Source organism: Sylvia atricapilla, chromosome 2, assembly GCF_009819655.1.
Source record: "Sylvia atricapilla isolate bSylAtr1 chromosome 2, bSylAtr1.pri, whole genome shotgun sequence".
Lineage (NCBI taxonomy): Eukaryota > Metazoa > Chordata > Aves > Passeriformes > Sylviidae > Sylvia > Sylvia atricapilla.
This window is the reverse complement of record NC_089141.1, coordinates 55,453,524-55,470,755: the sequence shown is the minus strand read 5'-3', so window position 1 is coordinate 55,470,755 and position 17,232 is coordinate 55,453,524. Positions and strand designations below refer to the sequence as shown.

At 36.7% G+C, this 17,232-nt stretch overlaps 1 protein-coding gene across 1 annotated transcript in view; it reads right to left on the bottom strand.

Moving 5' to 3' along the window:
- VWA8 (von Willebrand factor A domain containing 8) overlaps nt 1-17,232 on the bottom strand; it is a 183,655-nt gene that overhangs the window by 101,806 nt on the left and 64,617 nt on the right. The window contains exons 15-20 of the mRNA XM_066313338.1: nt 16,901-17,069; nt 16,535-16,612; nt 13,453-13,568; nt 11,930-12,036; nt 9,923-10,029; nt 5,261-5,332 (exon numbers count right to left, since the gene is read on the bottom strand). Of these exons, the coding sequence (XP_066169435.1) occupies nt 5,261-5,332; nt 9,923-10,029; nt 11,930-12,036; nt 13,453-13,568; nt 16,535-16,612; nt 16,901-17,069 (649 nt within the window). The remainder of the gene's footprint in view (nt 1-5,260; nt 5,333-9,922; nt 10,030-11,929; nt 12,037-13,452; nt 13,569-16,534; nt 16,613-16,900; nt 17,070-17,232) is intronic.

Below are 17,232 nucleotides of genomic sequence, written 5' to 3'. Positions count from 1 at the left end.
GCATTTCCACTGAGGTAAGACAACTTTGGTCCAATGGAGAGGAGCATATGAAAAATTTATGACAGAAAGAATCTGTGAGGAGAAATATCCAAAAGAAAAATCAATTAATTGTTTCTTTTTTAATTCTGGTTCTTCAGTTTAATGAGTAAAGGCAGAAAGCAATACTGTAAGCAGAGACACATTTAAAAAGCATGCCTATTCTCGTATGTGTACATACTGACTGTACCAAGTCAAAGAGAAATATTTTCTGAGTTTTCCACAACTGTCATACTTAATTACCTAGACAAGAAATATCACAGTATTTGGCCCAATTCAGCTCATTTGGAGCTTAGCTTCTTCATGCTCACAATAATAATAATAATAATAATAATAATAATAATAATAAATGGTTTAGGATAGTACATTCTTGACTTGCAGAGGAAACTGTCTATTTTTAAATGAGTTTAAGCAGGAAAACAAGACTTATTTCTAGAAAAGTTGAAGTGCCAAGCATTTGCTATTTCAAATTTTTTGATGACTGATATTATAACACTCTCAGTTTGTACTTAATTCAATTTCACAATGAGTTAGGAATAGAAATACTATATTAGAAGAAAAGATCTAATCAAGCATGTAATTTTAAATATCTTTAAGAAAGGCTCAATCATTTGTCTGACTAAATTCTTCAAGAATAAAAAAAATTCCTAGTGTGAGCCCAAGAATTCATGTAAGTTGATCTCCCAGTTAAAGAAGGCAGCAGAAAGGATGAAATTACATTCTGTCATGGAAATATATTAGCAAATGTGCCAGAATGCCATTACATTTCTAAGTTATTTTAATCAGAGAATAGCTGGGATTGGAAGGGACCCCTGGAGATCATCTAGTCCAATTGCCCAGCTGAAGCAGGTTCGCCTACAACAGGTTGGACAGGATTGCATTCAGGAGGGTTTTGATAATCTCCAGGGAAGGAGACTTCACAGCCTCTCTGGGCAACATGTTCCAATGCTCTTTCACTTTCACAATAAAGATGTTTTTCCTTATATTCAGATGGAATCTCCTGTATTTCAGTTGGTGTCTGTTGCCATTGTCCTATCGCTGAACACCACTGAAAAGAATAGGGCCCCATTCTCTTGGTCTTCGATTAGATTGACAAGATCCCCTTCTCCAGGCTAAACAGGCCCCACTCCCTCAACCTTTCCTCATAAGAGAGATGCTCCAGTCCACTCATCACCTTTGTAGGCTGGACACAGTACTCATAATTCATGTATTTCTGATAGCCTACTTACTGTTGGTCCACATCAACACTTTTAACAAGTGCTGTCAGAGTTTCCTTCAGATTATTTACAACATTTAGCACCTTCATAGAATTCTTCATTCTGCTTCTGAACAGCTCACTCAATATATCATGGCAACAGAATAATGCCAAAAAAAAAAAAACAACAACCAAACCTTAAATTTTGCTTAACATGCTGTTGGGTGTTTTAGAATTTCAAGACAATAAAACAAAACAATTCAAAAGTGAGAGGGCTGTGAATCTTCTCTACTCAGAAAGCCACAGATCCTCTATCACTATAACTACTATGTTTGGTATCTTCAAAGACAGCCAATGGTTGCCAAGACCTCACCTATGACTAGAAAGGTGAAAGCATCCAACACATCTCTTTACATAACCTCCAAGTGCAACCATTTGGGAAATGTTATATTTAACACTTAAAACTGCAAGACAAAATAAAATCATTTCAGCCAATGCTATTTTCCAACGTTTTCCACATAAATTCTATTTATTAACAGTCTCTGGCATTTGCCAAAGAAAATCCAAGGAGAAGGTAAAAGACCACAACATTTGAAATAACTGTGGGCTCTTGCTGTTCTTTGCCTGCTGGTCTGAGAGTAATATGCAGCTTCTTATTCTCAGCCAAAGAAGATGCTTTGCAGGTGCTTTGAAAAACTGTAGATGGTCATAGATGGTCTAATTCATGCTCAGACTACAGGCTCATTTAGGAAGCAATATCAGAACCCATATTTAAGGCACTGGCATGTCCTTTACTCAGAAGCTATTCATAGCTGAAAATTCATATCTATCCACTGAACTCAAAGAAACCTGCTTGTTTGTATACAAAATGGAGACACATTCCAGTTAACATCCAAAGTAAATCATCAATCACTGTAAACAAATACGTATATTTCATGTAAAACATTCCACATACTGTGAAATCCATATAAGCCCCAGGGAACAAACATGAATGAAGTGCTGTAAAGTATTTTACTTTAGAAGTCGACTACTTCTAAAAATATCTGTTGGCATCTAACACTTGCCTTCAAACTTTCCTCAGTTTCATTAAGAAAGCCAGTCCCTAACATCACCAAGATAATTTAATAATAATTTACTGTTACTAATTGTCAGCGTCTGTATCTTGAAAACAATCCTGGTGAAAGGACTCTCATCAGTCAGCTTAGATTTATGGAAGAAACCACATTTACAGACTTTGAAAAGAGAGAGGCCTTAAGCTAACAGCAATTTTGTGTGTGGACATGTGTTGGGCAAACAAAAGAGGCAAAGGTGGAAAACCACCTTTAGTCAACCAACCAAAACCAAGTCCAGACTCTAAAAGAAAGACTACAGGTCAAGCCTTGCACATTAAATCACAGTTGAACAGAGATACTCACTTACACTGTCACCATTTTGAAAGACCAAATTATGTCCTAAGGTAAATGCCAACTCAACTAAATATCTAGGAAATGACACAAATATTCAAAGGGATGGTACTCTTATGTTTTGAAATACCCAGGTTCAGAGAATTTGAATTTTCAGTTATTACACTGAATTTTCATTCACTAACAAGAAGTTTAACAGAAAGGAACTCAAAAGAGTACTTTCTATCTCCTCAAAATCATTCAACTATTTCTTCCAAATGGGAAACACAGGGGCATACTGATGTATACATCAAGGAACCCTAGCTTCTTATACAGACTGAACTGATAAAAGTAACTGGACAGAAAAAAAGAAAAATCTTTTTTTAAAATCAATTTCTTTACAAAAAATGGATTAAAAGTCTAGTATCTTCAATGAGGTATCTGTACATAGTGCATGAAAGCACAATTGATGTAATATGCTTGCTTTTAAAGTACTTGAACATGATTCATCACAAGCTGCACAAATTTACAGTAAAATATTTAAGGAACTAGCCAAGGAATTTTTAATGGTTAGTGATCATTCCTGAGAAATGAAGAATGATTGCTGTGGTTCTGAAAGACTGCAGAATGGCAAATACAGCACTTCAAACTTAAAAACAGTATTTTTAAAGGAAAAAACCTGTTGGCCTTTTCTTAGTCAGACATAAAAAAAACTGTGGAACAAATTTGTAAAGAATAAACCTGGAAGTATTCAAAAGTATGTTAGTAATTAAAAAAAACCAACAACTGTATTGCTGATTTGTCAAAGGGAAAGCTCAGCAAATCAATCCATCTTCCAACTTAATGGTATAGCTGAGCTGATGTCTGGAATCAAAACAGTATGTTCCAATACTTCAATCCAGTCAAATCTTTTAATGCTGTCTTCAATTAGAGACTCAAAAGACAGGGGAAAATGTGACATACATTAAATTATTAGAGATGAGAATACAACTGCTGGAAAAATACCTTATATCCTAATAATTGTACTTGCATAGTCTTCACAACTTTTCTGCCAAATGAGGCACGTGTCAAAGCTCTGAGTGTACCACTCGTCTATGCAAGCTCTTTCCCCATGCCTAGGGTTTTACATTGGTGTTGAAGATCAGCTCTGACACGGTTTTCCTGCCTTGCCAGAGTTCCTTTTGTCCCCTTTGTTTTGGGAGCTCCATTTACACTCAAGCCCTTTCCTTGGTTCCTTCCCAACCTGCACTGTGGCGATGCTGTGTTTGACCCTGTATCTTGCTGATCCCAGCCAGGACCTGCTGACTTGACTTCCCAGCTTGATCTCAGACCTGCCTCATTTCACCATAGACCGGTCTGGCAGCCACTGAGCACTTGGGTGACCATGGCTGCTGTCCCCAGACCTGCTACTCTTGCTTTGACAACAAGGGACTGCAAAAGTTGTCATTAAGGACTCTGTCCTTGCCTCCATTTTCCTGTGCTTCAGCCCACTCCCGCTATTCCTTGACAGGTGCTGCAGGCAAACTGTACTACATAACATTTTCAATACCAGCTTGAAAGCAGGCATAAACAGCACTGTTTATGAAATAGAATAAATAGATCTTGTTTCATTTATGAAATAGACCAATTTCTATTTATGAAGAGATAAAAATCTTTCGGAGAAGCTGGCATTATCCATCAAAACTCTACAGAGGTTTCAGATACATCACCTTCGTAAATTCAAGTTGATAACAAGGATGCCAAACAGATGAGACTATGCTTCAATATAGGCACATTAATAATAATTAGCATTTTATATTAATTGCCATGTTGGTTAGATCATTAGTGCTTTGTGCTTTAGAAAATGAAAGACATTTTCTAAAGACTAAAAGACTAAACAAAAAGAGAAACACCTGCTAAAAAAAATCTGTATCCTTGCTAAGGGACAGCTAAATTAAAGGAGGATGACTTTTTGGGGGAAAAACCAACCTCACCAATAAAGCATTGACCAGCAAAGGACTATACAAATCTGTTATCCTTTCAGAGAAAACTAATATTTAGCTATAAATAATATTTAGGTAATACTGAAGTGTAAACCTCTTACCTACCACTGGAGATTTTAAAGGAGTGGTTTGATACATAGTCAAGAGGAATAACCAAAGCCATTAGCTGAAAATTTTAATGATAATGATGGTACATATAGCTATTTCTATGTCAGGAGAGGTTTAGATTGGATATCAGAAAAAGGTTTTTCACCCAGAGGGTGTTTGGGCACCAGAACAGGCTCCCAGGGGAGTGGTCAGGCCTTAGTTCAAGAAGCATTTGGTCAACAGTCTCAGGCACAGCATGTGATTCTTGAAGATGGTCCTCTGCAGGACCAGGATTTACACTTTGACGATCCTTATGGGTCCCTTCCAACTCAGAATATTCCATGATTATTGCCTTGACTTTTTACTCTGACAGTCATATAAAATACATTTACAGCATTTACTTTTTCCACAAACGTGTGCCCATAAAACCCTTGGACACTGTTAAACAAGGAATTGAAAAATGGGCCAAATACCTCAGTAGTAGAAATGAATGCAATTACAAAGAAGCAAAACAAAGATTTAATTTCATTATTGAATAACAATTTTGTTCCATGTATTGCAAGAAAAATTTAACTCACCTGGTTGCCAACTAAAAGAAGATGTTCTCCCAGCAGAAAGTCCTTGAGCATATCTTCCATTACCATCATATGCTAGAGAAACAAAACCACAACTTTCACTTGATTTTATGCTCCAAGTTTATGCATTCACTAATGACAGTGGTTTAACAGAAACCTAACTTCAAGGATTTGGGGCCAAACATTTTTGAACTTTATACTTACAGCTACTTTCATAGCAAGAACCTCTCAGTCAGTAATAGCAGAGGTAATATATCCAGTGACTAGAACAATGAAGCATTTACATCCTCTCCTCAAACTCATTTTGGGCAGCTGATTTCCCTAAATACTTTTAATTCTCTGTAATCATTCCCTGTATGTTTCCTTTTACCCTAGTTGAATGCCTGTCACCCAGAGTGTAAGAACTTCCTTTTAGTTTGTGCCAATTTTCCAGCAATATCCTAGCAGATCATTACAGAAACCAGAGAGAATAAAGGACGTATGTTAATTATACACATATATCTTATTAAACATTAAACACCAGGTCTAACTTAATAACAAATATGTTTCTCCTGTTCTAATCAAACTTTACTTTCAAGGAAAATAAAGATAGGAAAACGCATGCTGAAGTCTGAAAGTGTTTATATGTCTTACAAGATGTGCCTAACTATACCATTTTTTATTAATTATTAGTCCATATGTGCCTAATTGAAGCCAAAATGTTGGAGGTATATTTTTATGTATACCCAGTATCATAAAAGGTAACACACACTGTATATCATTTAACCATATCTTGAGTCTCACAAATTATTTGTTTAAAAGGATAGAAGGGATTTCAGGATAATGTGGCAATGCAGACTACTTTACTCACAATAAAGTAGTGTATATTTCTCCACTGTATCTAGTAAAAATAGGTCATCTGTAAGTAGGTCAGTCAACCTACTTAGAGAAATGAATGATTGTCCTTAAATAAACACAGTATCATCTCATCTCTAGTACTTGATTAAAATAAAAATTAAAAATCAGCATCTTATTTATAATTTCTGAGCATAGAAACCTTCAGTTTCTGTGTGAAGGACATTTTAAATTTCCAAATCTCTCTAAAACATAGGCTGGGGGTGGGGAAAGAAACTCTCATAAACACAGCTTAATACCATGAAATCCTAACCAGGCATTTCAAAAGACTACTGAATACTCAATATACAATTTAGGGAGAGCACTTCAAGGCAAATTATTTTTTTTTTGGCACATGTATACACTAGAAATTTATAACTGAGAAGAATAAATTTGACCAGATACAGGAGAAATTCTAGGAAGTCAGTTTATGACACACACTGACTACATTTTTGAATTTCATTGCTAAGGCACCAATACATCCTTTTGATGACTTTTTTAATCCAGAATTGAACAAATATGCATACATTATGGGTCCCCTGCAAAGCAGCTTACCCACAAGAAATACTATGTATTGATACTTCCTTGTTGTTTTTTGGTTTTTGGAGGTTTTTTTTGTACCAGGACTTAAATTAGCATTGTATTATGATGCATGCAGATATTTAATATTAGCTATTTATGCAAGGAACTTGTAAGTAGACACATCCATCACCTTTATCAATCCATGTTCCTCAATGCCTTGTCTGAAAATGGCATTTGGCATATTACATAAAAAAATTATTCCCATCCCTATGCCATCTGTTGTGGACCAACAGCACTGTTCCATGGCAGTATTACATTTCACTGTAATGTGAATTGTTTCAAGACCAAACATACAAAGGCAAAAATCTATGTGTTTCATTACACTGTGCAGCACTGCAAAGGGCTGAGGACGTCTTTTTCTCTGTTTTCAGTTTACTTGTGTAGTTTTTAGGTAATGAAGCACTGCAATTTGTTCTGCAGCAAGTTTTGTTAAATGATAATTACAGCACTTGAATGACCAAATGACAAACTAGCAATACAGAAAATAAGAGTAGAATTAATTTAGAAATTGGAACACATATCCTGACTGGTATTTGGTTGCTGTTTCCTTCAGCATTTAGCAGGCATAGCTATTCAAGGACAGATACAGAGCAGGTGATTCTCTGCACGCTCTGCTTTAACAGAAGTTCTCAGAATAAAATCTGAACACAGTTTTGTCTACAGTTTTCTGAAACTATAAGCAAGAAGGTGGAAAAAGCAATGTGGGTGTAAAGTGCTAGGAGAACTCAGGATTTCATTTCCAACAGACACAAATTATGTCCTTTATCAAAATGGCAACACAGAACAAAATCTCACATGAAATGTTAGTAGGGAAGATGAAGAAGTCTGTCATCTGTTCCTCTAGCATGGTTTGTCATCACCTTTAATAGGTGATACCCATGTAGCATAGTCTTTCTGGGGCAAAATTATAAGTGAGGTACATAAAAAGACTAGGAAAAGAAACTCATACTAGGCCCCTAAAAGCAAAGCATTTCACAAGATCATGCTGTGAATGTTGTCTTTCAGTAGGAAAATATTCTAAAGGTAGCCAAGAGAGTAAATCTCTTGCTAAGAATACCTTTGTGTGACAGCTTTGAATCTTCCATGCTAGTCAGAGAAGAAAGTTGCTCTACAAAAGGGGTGCTGGAGAAACAGGAACCAAAAACCCCACAGTCATAAAGCCCTTCCTTTTCCTTGTATTCACTAACCACTCTTTACTACTACTACGAACTAATTGATGCAAATGTCTAATTAATAAGCTAAACTATTTAAAAGAAATAATTAATAACTCCATTAACTAATTTACTGAGTACTATTCTCCTTGCTTTTCAAACATGCAATATTAATCCTAATGTAAAGGAGTGTATTGGGTCTGGCTGAGATGGAGCTGGTTCACGGGTTGGGCATGAAGGGTTATAGTGAATGGGGAGACATCAGTGAGTAGTGGGACTCCACAGGGCTGCAACTTAAGCCCTTTGCTCTTCACCATCTTCATAAATGACTTGGAAGGGGTACTAAAGAATGGGAAGGGGTAATAAGCAAGTTGGCAGATGATACAAAACCGGGAGGAGCTGTTGACTCCCCTAAGGACAGGGAGGTCTGGGCAAATTAGAAAGATGGACAAGCATCGCTCATGCTAAGTTCAACAAGGGTAAATGCCAGATTCTGCACCTGGGGTAGGACAACCCTGGATGTACACATAGACTGGAGAATGAGAGGCTGGGAGCAGTGCCATGGAAAGGGACCTGGGGGTCCTGGTCAGTGGCAAGCTGAACATGAGCCAGCAGTGTTCTGGCAGCCAGGAGGGACAAACCTGTTTCACTCTGCTCTGAGCTGGGGCAGCCTCACCTCCAGTCCCGGAGGCTGGTTTGGGTGCCACAATATAAAAAAGACATTAAACTGTTACAGAGTGTCCAAGGAGGGCAAGGACAATAGTGAAGGCCTTGAGGGGAAGCCCTGTGAGGAGCAGCTGAGGTCACTTGGTCTGCTCAGCCTGGAGGAGAGGAGAGGAGAGCTCATTGCAGTTACAACTTCCTCATGAGGGGAAGAGGAGGGGCAGGCACTGATCTCTTCTCTGTGGTGACAGTGACAGGACCCGAGGGAATGGCCTGAAGCTGTGTCAGGGGAGGCTTAGGTTGGAGATCAGGAAAAGGTTATTGAGGATAGTTGGGCACTGAAATAAGCTTCCCAGAGAAGTGGACACAGCATCAGCCTGACAGAGTTCAAGAAGCGATCGAGCAGTGCTCTAAAATATATGATGCTATTCTTGGGAATGGTCCTGTGCAGGGCCAGGAGTTGGACTTGATCTTTTTGAGCCTTTTCCACTTCAACATATTCTATGATTCTGTGAGTTCACTTTCTCCTAGCAGCTCTACAGTGTTGTACCTTGCTGGAAAGGTGTTGATAACACCTTTGGCTCCTGCTGAGCAGGGCTGGCACAGCATCAGCACTGTCTCCCCAGCATTTCCCCCAATCAGTAATCTGGGGTAGGCAGGATCCTGGGATGGGACACACCAAGGCCAACTGACCCAAAATAACCACAGGTATATTCCATACCACATGACATCAGCTCAGATACAAAAGCTAACAAAAGGAGTAGGAGTAGGAGCATTTGTAATAACTATGTTTACTACATACTAAGGTTGTTATTTACATAGCAACCAGCACATGTGCTGAAGCCCACAGCTTCCTGGGAAGTGGCAGAATATCATTTGATAATGGGAAGTAGAGAATTAAATTGTTGATTTTTCTTTTTGATTGTGCACACACAAACTTTCTTTTGCTTAATGAACTGCCTTATCTCAACTTATGAGTTGTTTTCCAGCCTATTTTCTCTCCCCTATCATATCAGGGGGAATGATAGAGTGGCTTGGTGGGCACCTGGAGTTCACCCAAGGTCAACCACCCCAGGGAAGTACAACTTTATGCAACAGGCCTGCAAAACACAGTCTAAGGATGCAATCTACAATCCAGACCAAAGAGTGGATCAGTTAGACAGCAGTAAACATAAATAAAATGTTCAACAGAATTGTTATAATCTCTTCACACAGGGATGAAGACATGTCTGAAATGACCACCAAATGCTATGAGAAAAATTTAAGACTAAAGAAACTACTTCAGAAATATATCTTTAAAATTTAGTTAGTACATTATTTACTACACATATGAGCAGACCCATTAGTACAGATTTAACAAACTTTTGTAACTCAGAAGTCAGAGATTTGTACTTACCTGTGCATTTTCATAAAACAAAACATCTGGCACTTTCATTTTCTCAGCTGAGTTATAAATTGGCATGGTCACAGACCCTATCTTCAGAATCCCGTTGTTTATTTCACCTAGTCGTTTTTCAGGAAACAAGCAAATGCATTTCTTACAACATCTTCTAAACAGACATACAATCAATAGCCTACATCCACAAGTAACGATTTACAAATTTTAACAAGGTTGTGGTTTGCAGTAAATTATTTCTATCTAAAAAAAGAGAGAACACTTGGAAGAGTATTCATTTACAAAAGGTTGCATTATCATCAATTTAAATTCTCTTTCAAACTGTAAAGAAGTGTATTACAACAAATGACGAAAAGGTGATCTTACAGGAAGAGGACCATAAGAAACACCAGAAGTTGTGACCACTGCCTTGGTCTAATTTCACACTCTCATTCTATTACTGGAACATCACCAATACTGTTAGGCTACATTTCCTCAATCCACCTATTTCACACTTCCATTCTTCTGTTGTCTTCCCCTGTCCCACTGTGGAGTGAGGTGCAGAGGTGAGGTAACAAGTGGCTGAGTGGGTGCTCAGCTGAGAGGGGGAACACACCCACTGCAACAGTACAAAGCCACTGCTGATCCTCCCTTTCAGCACTGCATAATTGAAATATCCCTCAACTACACCTTTGAGAGACAAAGTACATTAAAAAAATCTTAGATCAAAAGAACCAGAAATTCAGTACTCAGGAAAATAACAAATAAATAATAACACATGCAATAAAAATAATCTTTTTCTCCTACTGATTTCTTAACCTGGCAAAGTATAAAACTGAAAATATCCTTATTTCTAGACAGATGTTTTTAGCTGTTTGCCTTCATGGCATGAAACAGAGAAACAGAAAAATCAAGGGATGTATCCAGATTTAAAAAAAAAAAAAAAAGTAAGCAGGTAGCATCACACAACTGGCAGGAGTTCAAATTATTTTGTATACATAGTTTTATATAGGTATATAAAATATGAATTAGAGACATAATAATACATAGATGGTTGCATATATATATGTATATATATGTGTATATATGCATACTGCATATAATAGAAAATACATATCCATTAATATATCAATATCTACAGATGTACTTCCATACACACACACATTAATAAATTCATAAAAATAGAATCCACATGAATTAAAACCAAAGATGTGTTTACCACTGCAAAGACCTAACAGTAAATATACAGAAATCTAACACATCATGTAACTGGGAAAAAACATACAGAACACTGGTGAGGCAGAGGAAAAGAAGAACACAGTGAATGGAAAATGGCAAACTGCTCACAGTATGCTGCCTGACAGAGGATATGAAAAGATATATAGCTAGCATGAAGGGGGTCATACGGGAATGAGAAAGTAGAAGTGAGAAAAATGGCAGAAACAGAAATATATGCATAGCCCTGAATGCTACTACAAGTGAGTACATGTTGGATAAGCCAAAGAAACAAAGACCTGCTTGATAAAGGTGATATGCAACTACTATAGCAATTTAAAGAGAAGAAGAAAGAAGTGTGTGCCAGAATGACAGCAAATGAAAGCACAAATCTTCTACAGCAATCTCAATTAAAAAAAAGGTGATTTTAACAGGAGAGAAAGAATCAATGGTAAAAAACAGAACAGAGAAATGTTAAGATCAAACTAAGGCTGTAATAATATAGAGGACTAGATAACAAAATAAGGCTGTAACTGCACAGAGGAATAAGAAAAGCAGTACTAAAGGCCTGAGACCATGGATCTTATAGACTGAGAAACACTTAAACATGATGGAAAACAAAATTTCATGAGCACAGAAATTCAGCAGACAATTCAACATACTGAGAGCAGCAATGCATTCTGGTAGAACAATGTCAAAGTTATAACTGAAGCACAGTACATTTAATTTTGCGGATAACTAATACACCTTTAAATGTCCAGCAACCTGAATAACATTTATGCAGAGCAGGGAAAAAAAATAGCAGAAGCTTACATGTGTAATCCTTTCCCTCTATTTTTTCTGTGTCATCTGGACTTGTTTCAATACCAGAATCCTGCAGATTTTTATGTAAAGCTGATCTGGCGAGGCTTGGTAAAAATCTACAAGAAGGAGAATAATAGGGAGGTTGTATTTTAGGGGTTTTTCTTTTTAAAGTTTTCAGTCTTTTCTGTAATCTAAAAATCTAAATCTAATATAATATGTAATCTAAAATCTAAAATGAAGATTCACTTGCACCTCCAAACCCTGAATGTCGGTTCCTTACACAATACGCCTTCCACATTTCATTTGTCCCCAAGGACAGGAATTGAGCCTCTTTCATAGGCAATGAACTACACTTGTGGCAGTGCACTCTTTTTAGAAGGCTTCAGTCTTATCAAATACTGCAATAGAGTTGTAATTTAGAGTGGTTTTGATGCCTTGGAAGGCTGACCTGAAACAGAGGTTGGACAGAGCTAGAGAATAAAGTAAGGATTTATTGAAAGGCCTCTAGGATCCACCTTGGGCAGGACAAGGGCCAGGCCAGGGCTACACCCAGGGTGGACCAAGAATGGTCACAAAATGGCTGACCAGTTAAGAGATCTTACATTTTTATACGTTTTGGTCCATTTGCATATTGGGGTTTAATTGTCCAATTACAGCCTCAGCTTGTAGGTCTCATTCTTCTTGTTTTCTCTCTTCAGTCCACCATTGTTTATGCTGTTGAGTCCTTAGCCAGAAAAGGATTTGTTTTGTCTACCTACTCTGTGAAGAGAGCTTACTAGCGCTTCATATGAGGCTCAGAAGTACATCCCTAGACACTTAATATGAGGCTAAGAAGTACATCCCTAGGCAGCACAGAAACTGAAAATATCAAAGCTAAAGCTTAAGGCATCAGTTTAGAACTGGAGGCATGTAATGTCCTCATTCCATTGAAAGTAAGAGCCACAAAGAAAACAATTGTTTTTTTGGAAATACCTTTTCTCATTACTCAATTTGCTTGGATCTCAGGTTTCAGAGAGAAAGATTAAGCTTTGAGGTGTCTAGAACTGGACCCTTTCAGTTTTCCAAACCTTTTGGTAACAACTTACTTTCTTTTGACAAGGGAAAAAAACCCAAAATAATCCCCAAACCACAAAAGCCCAAACAAACCAAAAGCCACAAACAAAATCCCAAAGCCAACAAAACCCTCATAACTTTTCTAGATACAGCTTTTAGAACAGAAACCAAGCGTCCATGAAACATAAGTCAAACTAGACATTAATATGGCTTTGCTTTGACTGTCTTTAGACGGTGAAGCAATGCTGATAATGGTGACCTAATTTATATAATATATTGAAGTATCTTTATAAAGATGAGAAAAGTGTACCACATCCTTTCTACTGATCTTCCAGGTTTGAGAATATTACAGAAATCTTTTTAAAGAAAGGACCAACTTCAAGCAATTGCATTATTTACTGAAACACATTAAAAGCTATCTTGCATGTTAGCAACTGACCACGCAGGTCTTGAACTTCCACCGAAACTAGTAGTTCTACCTGGAAAGGCAGGCTTTATTAACAGCATCATAAAGGCTTTCATCTGGATGTTGTGACAGTCGACGACAAATTCGTAACAGTTGTCGAGTAGATAAAAACGAGGCCAGTGACTGTGCCTGTCAAAAAATACAGGGTGGTTTAATTATTTAATCCGTGTGAGAGATTTAGAGCAAACGAGTCAGGAGAAAAACATAATCCTGAAGGAATTATTTCAACTTTTCTCCTGATTCATAGATGCTTTGTGCCTTCTGCAGCATCTCATGCACCTTAATAGGCAAGCTTGTAATTCTGTATTTTTTGCAGTAAGTCACTGTCATGGAAATCATTATGTCATCAAAAGATTAGCCTTAAAATACCATTTGATAAGCAACAGGAAGAAAAATGTACTGTGAACTGAATTTTATGTGCAATATAAACCCTAACATTAAGGCCAGCAATAAAAAGCGGGTTAGCTACTGTGAAAGGATCAATGTGCTAAAAACTCATCGGCTCTTCAGAAACTAAACATGAGCTCCACATGTAATGCACAAAAAAGGTCTGGCAGGATTCTCAGACACATAAACAGGACAACAGTGGGCAGCAGTACGGAGATTGTATCACCTCTGCACACGCCTTCTGGGTGGGCCATTACTGGAACACTGTGTCCTTTGCTGTTGTCTACATGTTATAACAAATGCTAAAAACTGGATATGATTCAGCAAAGATTTACAGAAATTATTCAATGCTAGGGAAGGCAGACCTGAAACAAACAGCAAAATTTAAAAACCCAAACAAACAGAAGCACAAAACAGGCAATCATGTATTTAAAGAAAGATCCAAAGACTGAGAAAGAAATCATTCTATAATTGTATCTACCGGATGAAGGTATCTAATACAAATAGGTTCCTTATTTTAGCAGGAAACACACAACAATGAGTGTGATCTGATAAGTCACACCATGTTTTGCCTGGGTCAAGTGAAATATTTTAATTAAGTGATTTCAAACTGTTCTGCTTGGGTTTATACAAGTTTATATAAGATTTCTAACTGTATTAAAATTCTCTTAATATATGATGCTGTTTCAGTTGGAAAAAAAATCTCGACATTTAAAATCCAGGGAAAAAATAGAGAAAAGCAATGATTAATGAATTTCACAGCCTTTTCTCCCCTTCATTAATTTTTAAGATTGAGAAATATACTAACGCAAATTTCTTCCCCCCAAAACCAGCAGTTTTGAGAAAAAGGCATTTAAATTAAAGAAAAAATTAGGTCAGTTCTAGGAAATCACACAAAACTTCTCTCAAATTATGAGAAAAGAAAGAATAATATTTTTTAGCATACCTCTGAGCAATGAGCAAGAATTATTTAGATTGGGCTAACTGCAAAGATTACTACTCTGCTCCTTCTGCTTTCACTGATAGAAGATTGTGAAGTGTCTTCTGAACAACCAGTTTACAATCCAGCACTGTGGACACTGATGTAAATTATGGCATTTCATGTGTTACGTCAAGATCTACTCAGCTACGACTGAAGCAAGGGCAAGGGGTAAATGTTCTATCCTTACTATCCACTGAGGATAGGACCATTGAGGAAAAGTTGTATTACATCTTCTGAGTATTTCCAGCTGGTAGTTGAAAGTACTGTCAACAAAATTTTATCCTCTCTTACCTGATTTGTTTGGGTTTTTTTCATATTGAACAGCTGCAAACTCAAAATTGTGTTAGTGACAATTTTTTTAACATGTATCTGTGAGGCATCTAATTCAACAGGATCTTGACTGTGGTCTCCAGATTCTATTGTAAATCAAGCAAACAATTACAATGATGCAGACAACGCCCACAGAGTGAACAGTCTACAGGTATTCTATTGTTAAGGAAATCACTTCAAACAATGGTTAACATTTCAGGATAATCTCTGGCAGAGACTTATTTACTTAGACAACTCTATAAATAGCCTAATATACATAAGGCACATGTTTCATCTCTCTGCACAGGTGTGCTGTCCCCAACATGTCTCATGTCACTGCTGGTCAAGAATCCTCTTTTGAACCATCCTGTGATTCACTTCTTATTCAGTATCACATAATGCATTTAGATATTTCACATTTCTACATATATCCACAGATTTGGAAAAGATTTTTGTGATGCTCTATTCAGGCATGGTATGTCCCCAAGTAGGTCAAAACTGATACATTTACACATTAGATGCACGAAGATCAATTGATAATTATAACAACTGTCCCAACAATGTACCTAGAAGTCAATTTTTTACTTACAATTTCAATATTAAAAGAACATAACAGCCTCTCTCAGCTTCTTAAAGAGTAAAACTTTAAAAACTATTATCCATGTTAAAATCATGAAGACCAAGGACAATGGATTAAACTTGTGTACCAGTTAAGCTGGTACTACTGGATTTCACTAAAAACATTTTACATTTTACTTAAAAAACATGCTGTGTTTTAGCTGCCATAGCAATAATTTCTTTTTCTTTTCACTATGACTTAACTGTGTATTTTTAATAAATTCTGTGGTCACTTTGTCAGCAGAACTTATTTTTCCTTGACATTACTTCTTTAATAAAATATTAAATATTAGCCTATAGCAGCAATGCAGCCAGGAGTTCCGGAGCTTTCCATTTTCTCTGCTGCTGCTCATTGTCTTTTTATAATGAATACATAGCTCCTATTACCCAAAAAGCCCCAATAAGTTCAGCTATCAATTTTCCAATTACTAAAGCAAAGTAATCAAAAAATTCCTAAACACACATGATTATATCCATACACATTAAAAGGCACCTCAGCATGTTGCATTGTAAGTCACATACCTAAACTCACTGACAACATGTGTTCTGTTCTTGATTCTCTGGGATTTTTGCAAATTCCTAAAACTTACGGAGATTCCAATTACATACAACACAAATCAAAGAAGTTTATAGTATGCAGAACAGTAATTGCCAGCAATGGCTTTCTGAGGCTGGTTTTCCAATCAGGCAGCCTCTGAAATAACACTATAGCTTAGCATGTTTCACCTAGCCTTTGTTAAGACAACCACAGTAAATTCAAAGAGGAAAAAAAAAAAAAAAAAAAAAAAAAAAAGCTCACAGTGGCATCATTTGTCTCCCGAAGCTTGTGTGTTACTGACAACAACTTTTCCACAGCAACACTGGGTACATTTGGAATCTGGTTGAAAGAAAAACAGTATTAATCTTACTGCAAGATATCAAAGCTCCACATAAGCATAGAGTTGCCACAGTCACTTTATGACAAAAGAGTATTTTTTTATTACAGCAGCATTTAGTATTAAAATAAGAATTACACCATTAAAAGACAAGCAGATATGTGCTTTGATAAGCTTCGAAAATCAGCTCCTTTATGCTACACTGAAATAGCAATATATTTTATATGTAGCAAATAATCCTGTTCAGTAAGCAATGGCCAGTAAGTGTCTAAAGTACTGAATGTACCTACCATTTGTTTAATAACTTCAATTTCTTCACTCTTGCTTAAAGATCGAACATTATGAAAAAGAAACAGTGTCAAAAACTCTGGACCCAGCCACTGTTGGGTACTACTTCCAATAACAGGAGGTTCTGCTAAGACCACTATTCTGAAAGAAGGATGGATAGGAAAGATAGACCTAGAGAAAAAAAAAAAAAAAAAGCTTAAAAATGCACAAGGAATGAATAGCAGATTTAATTTTTACAATAGATAAAAAAATATTAAATATTGTACTGAAACATATCATAGTATATTCACATAATTCAAAATGCAACTTTCTTTTTTTAAAAAAAGACACAAGC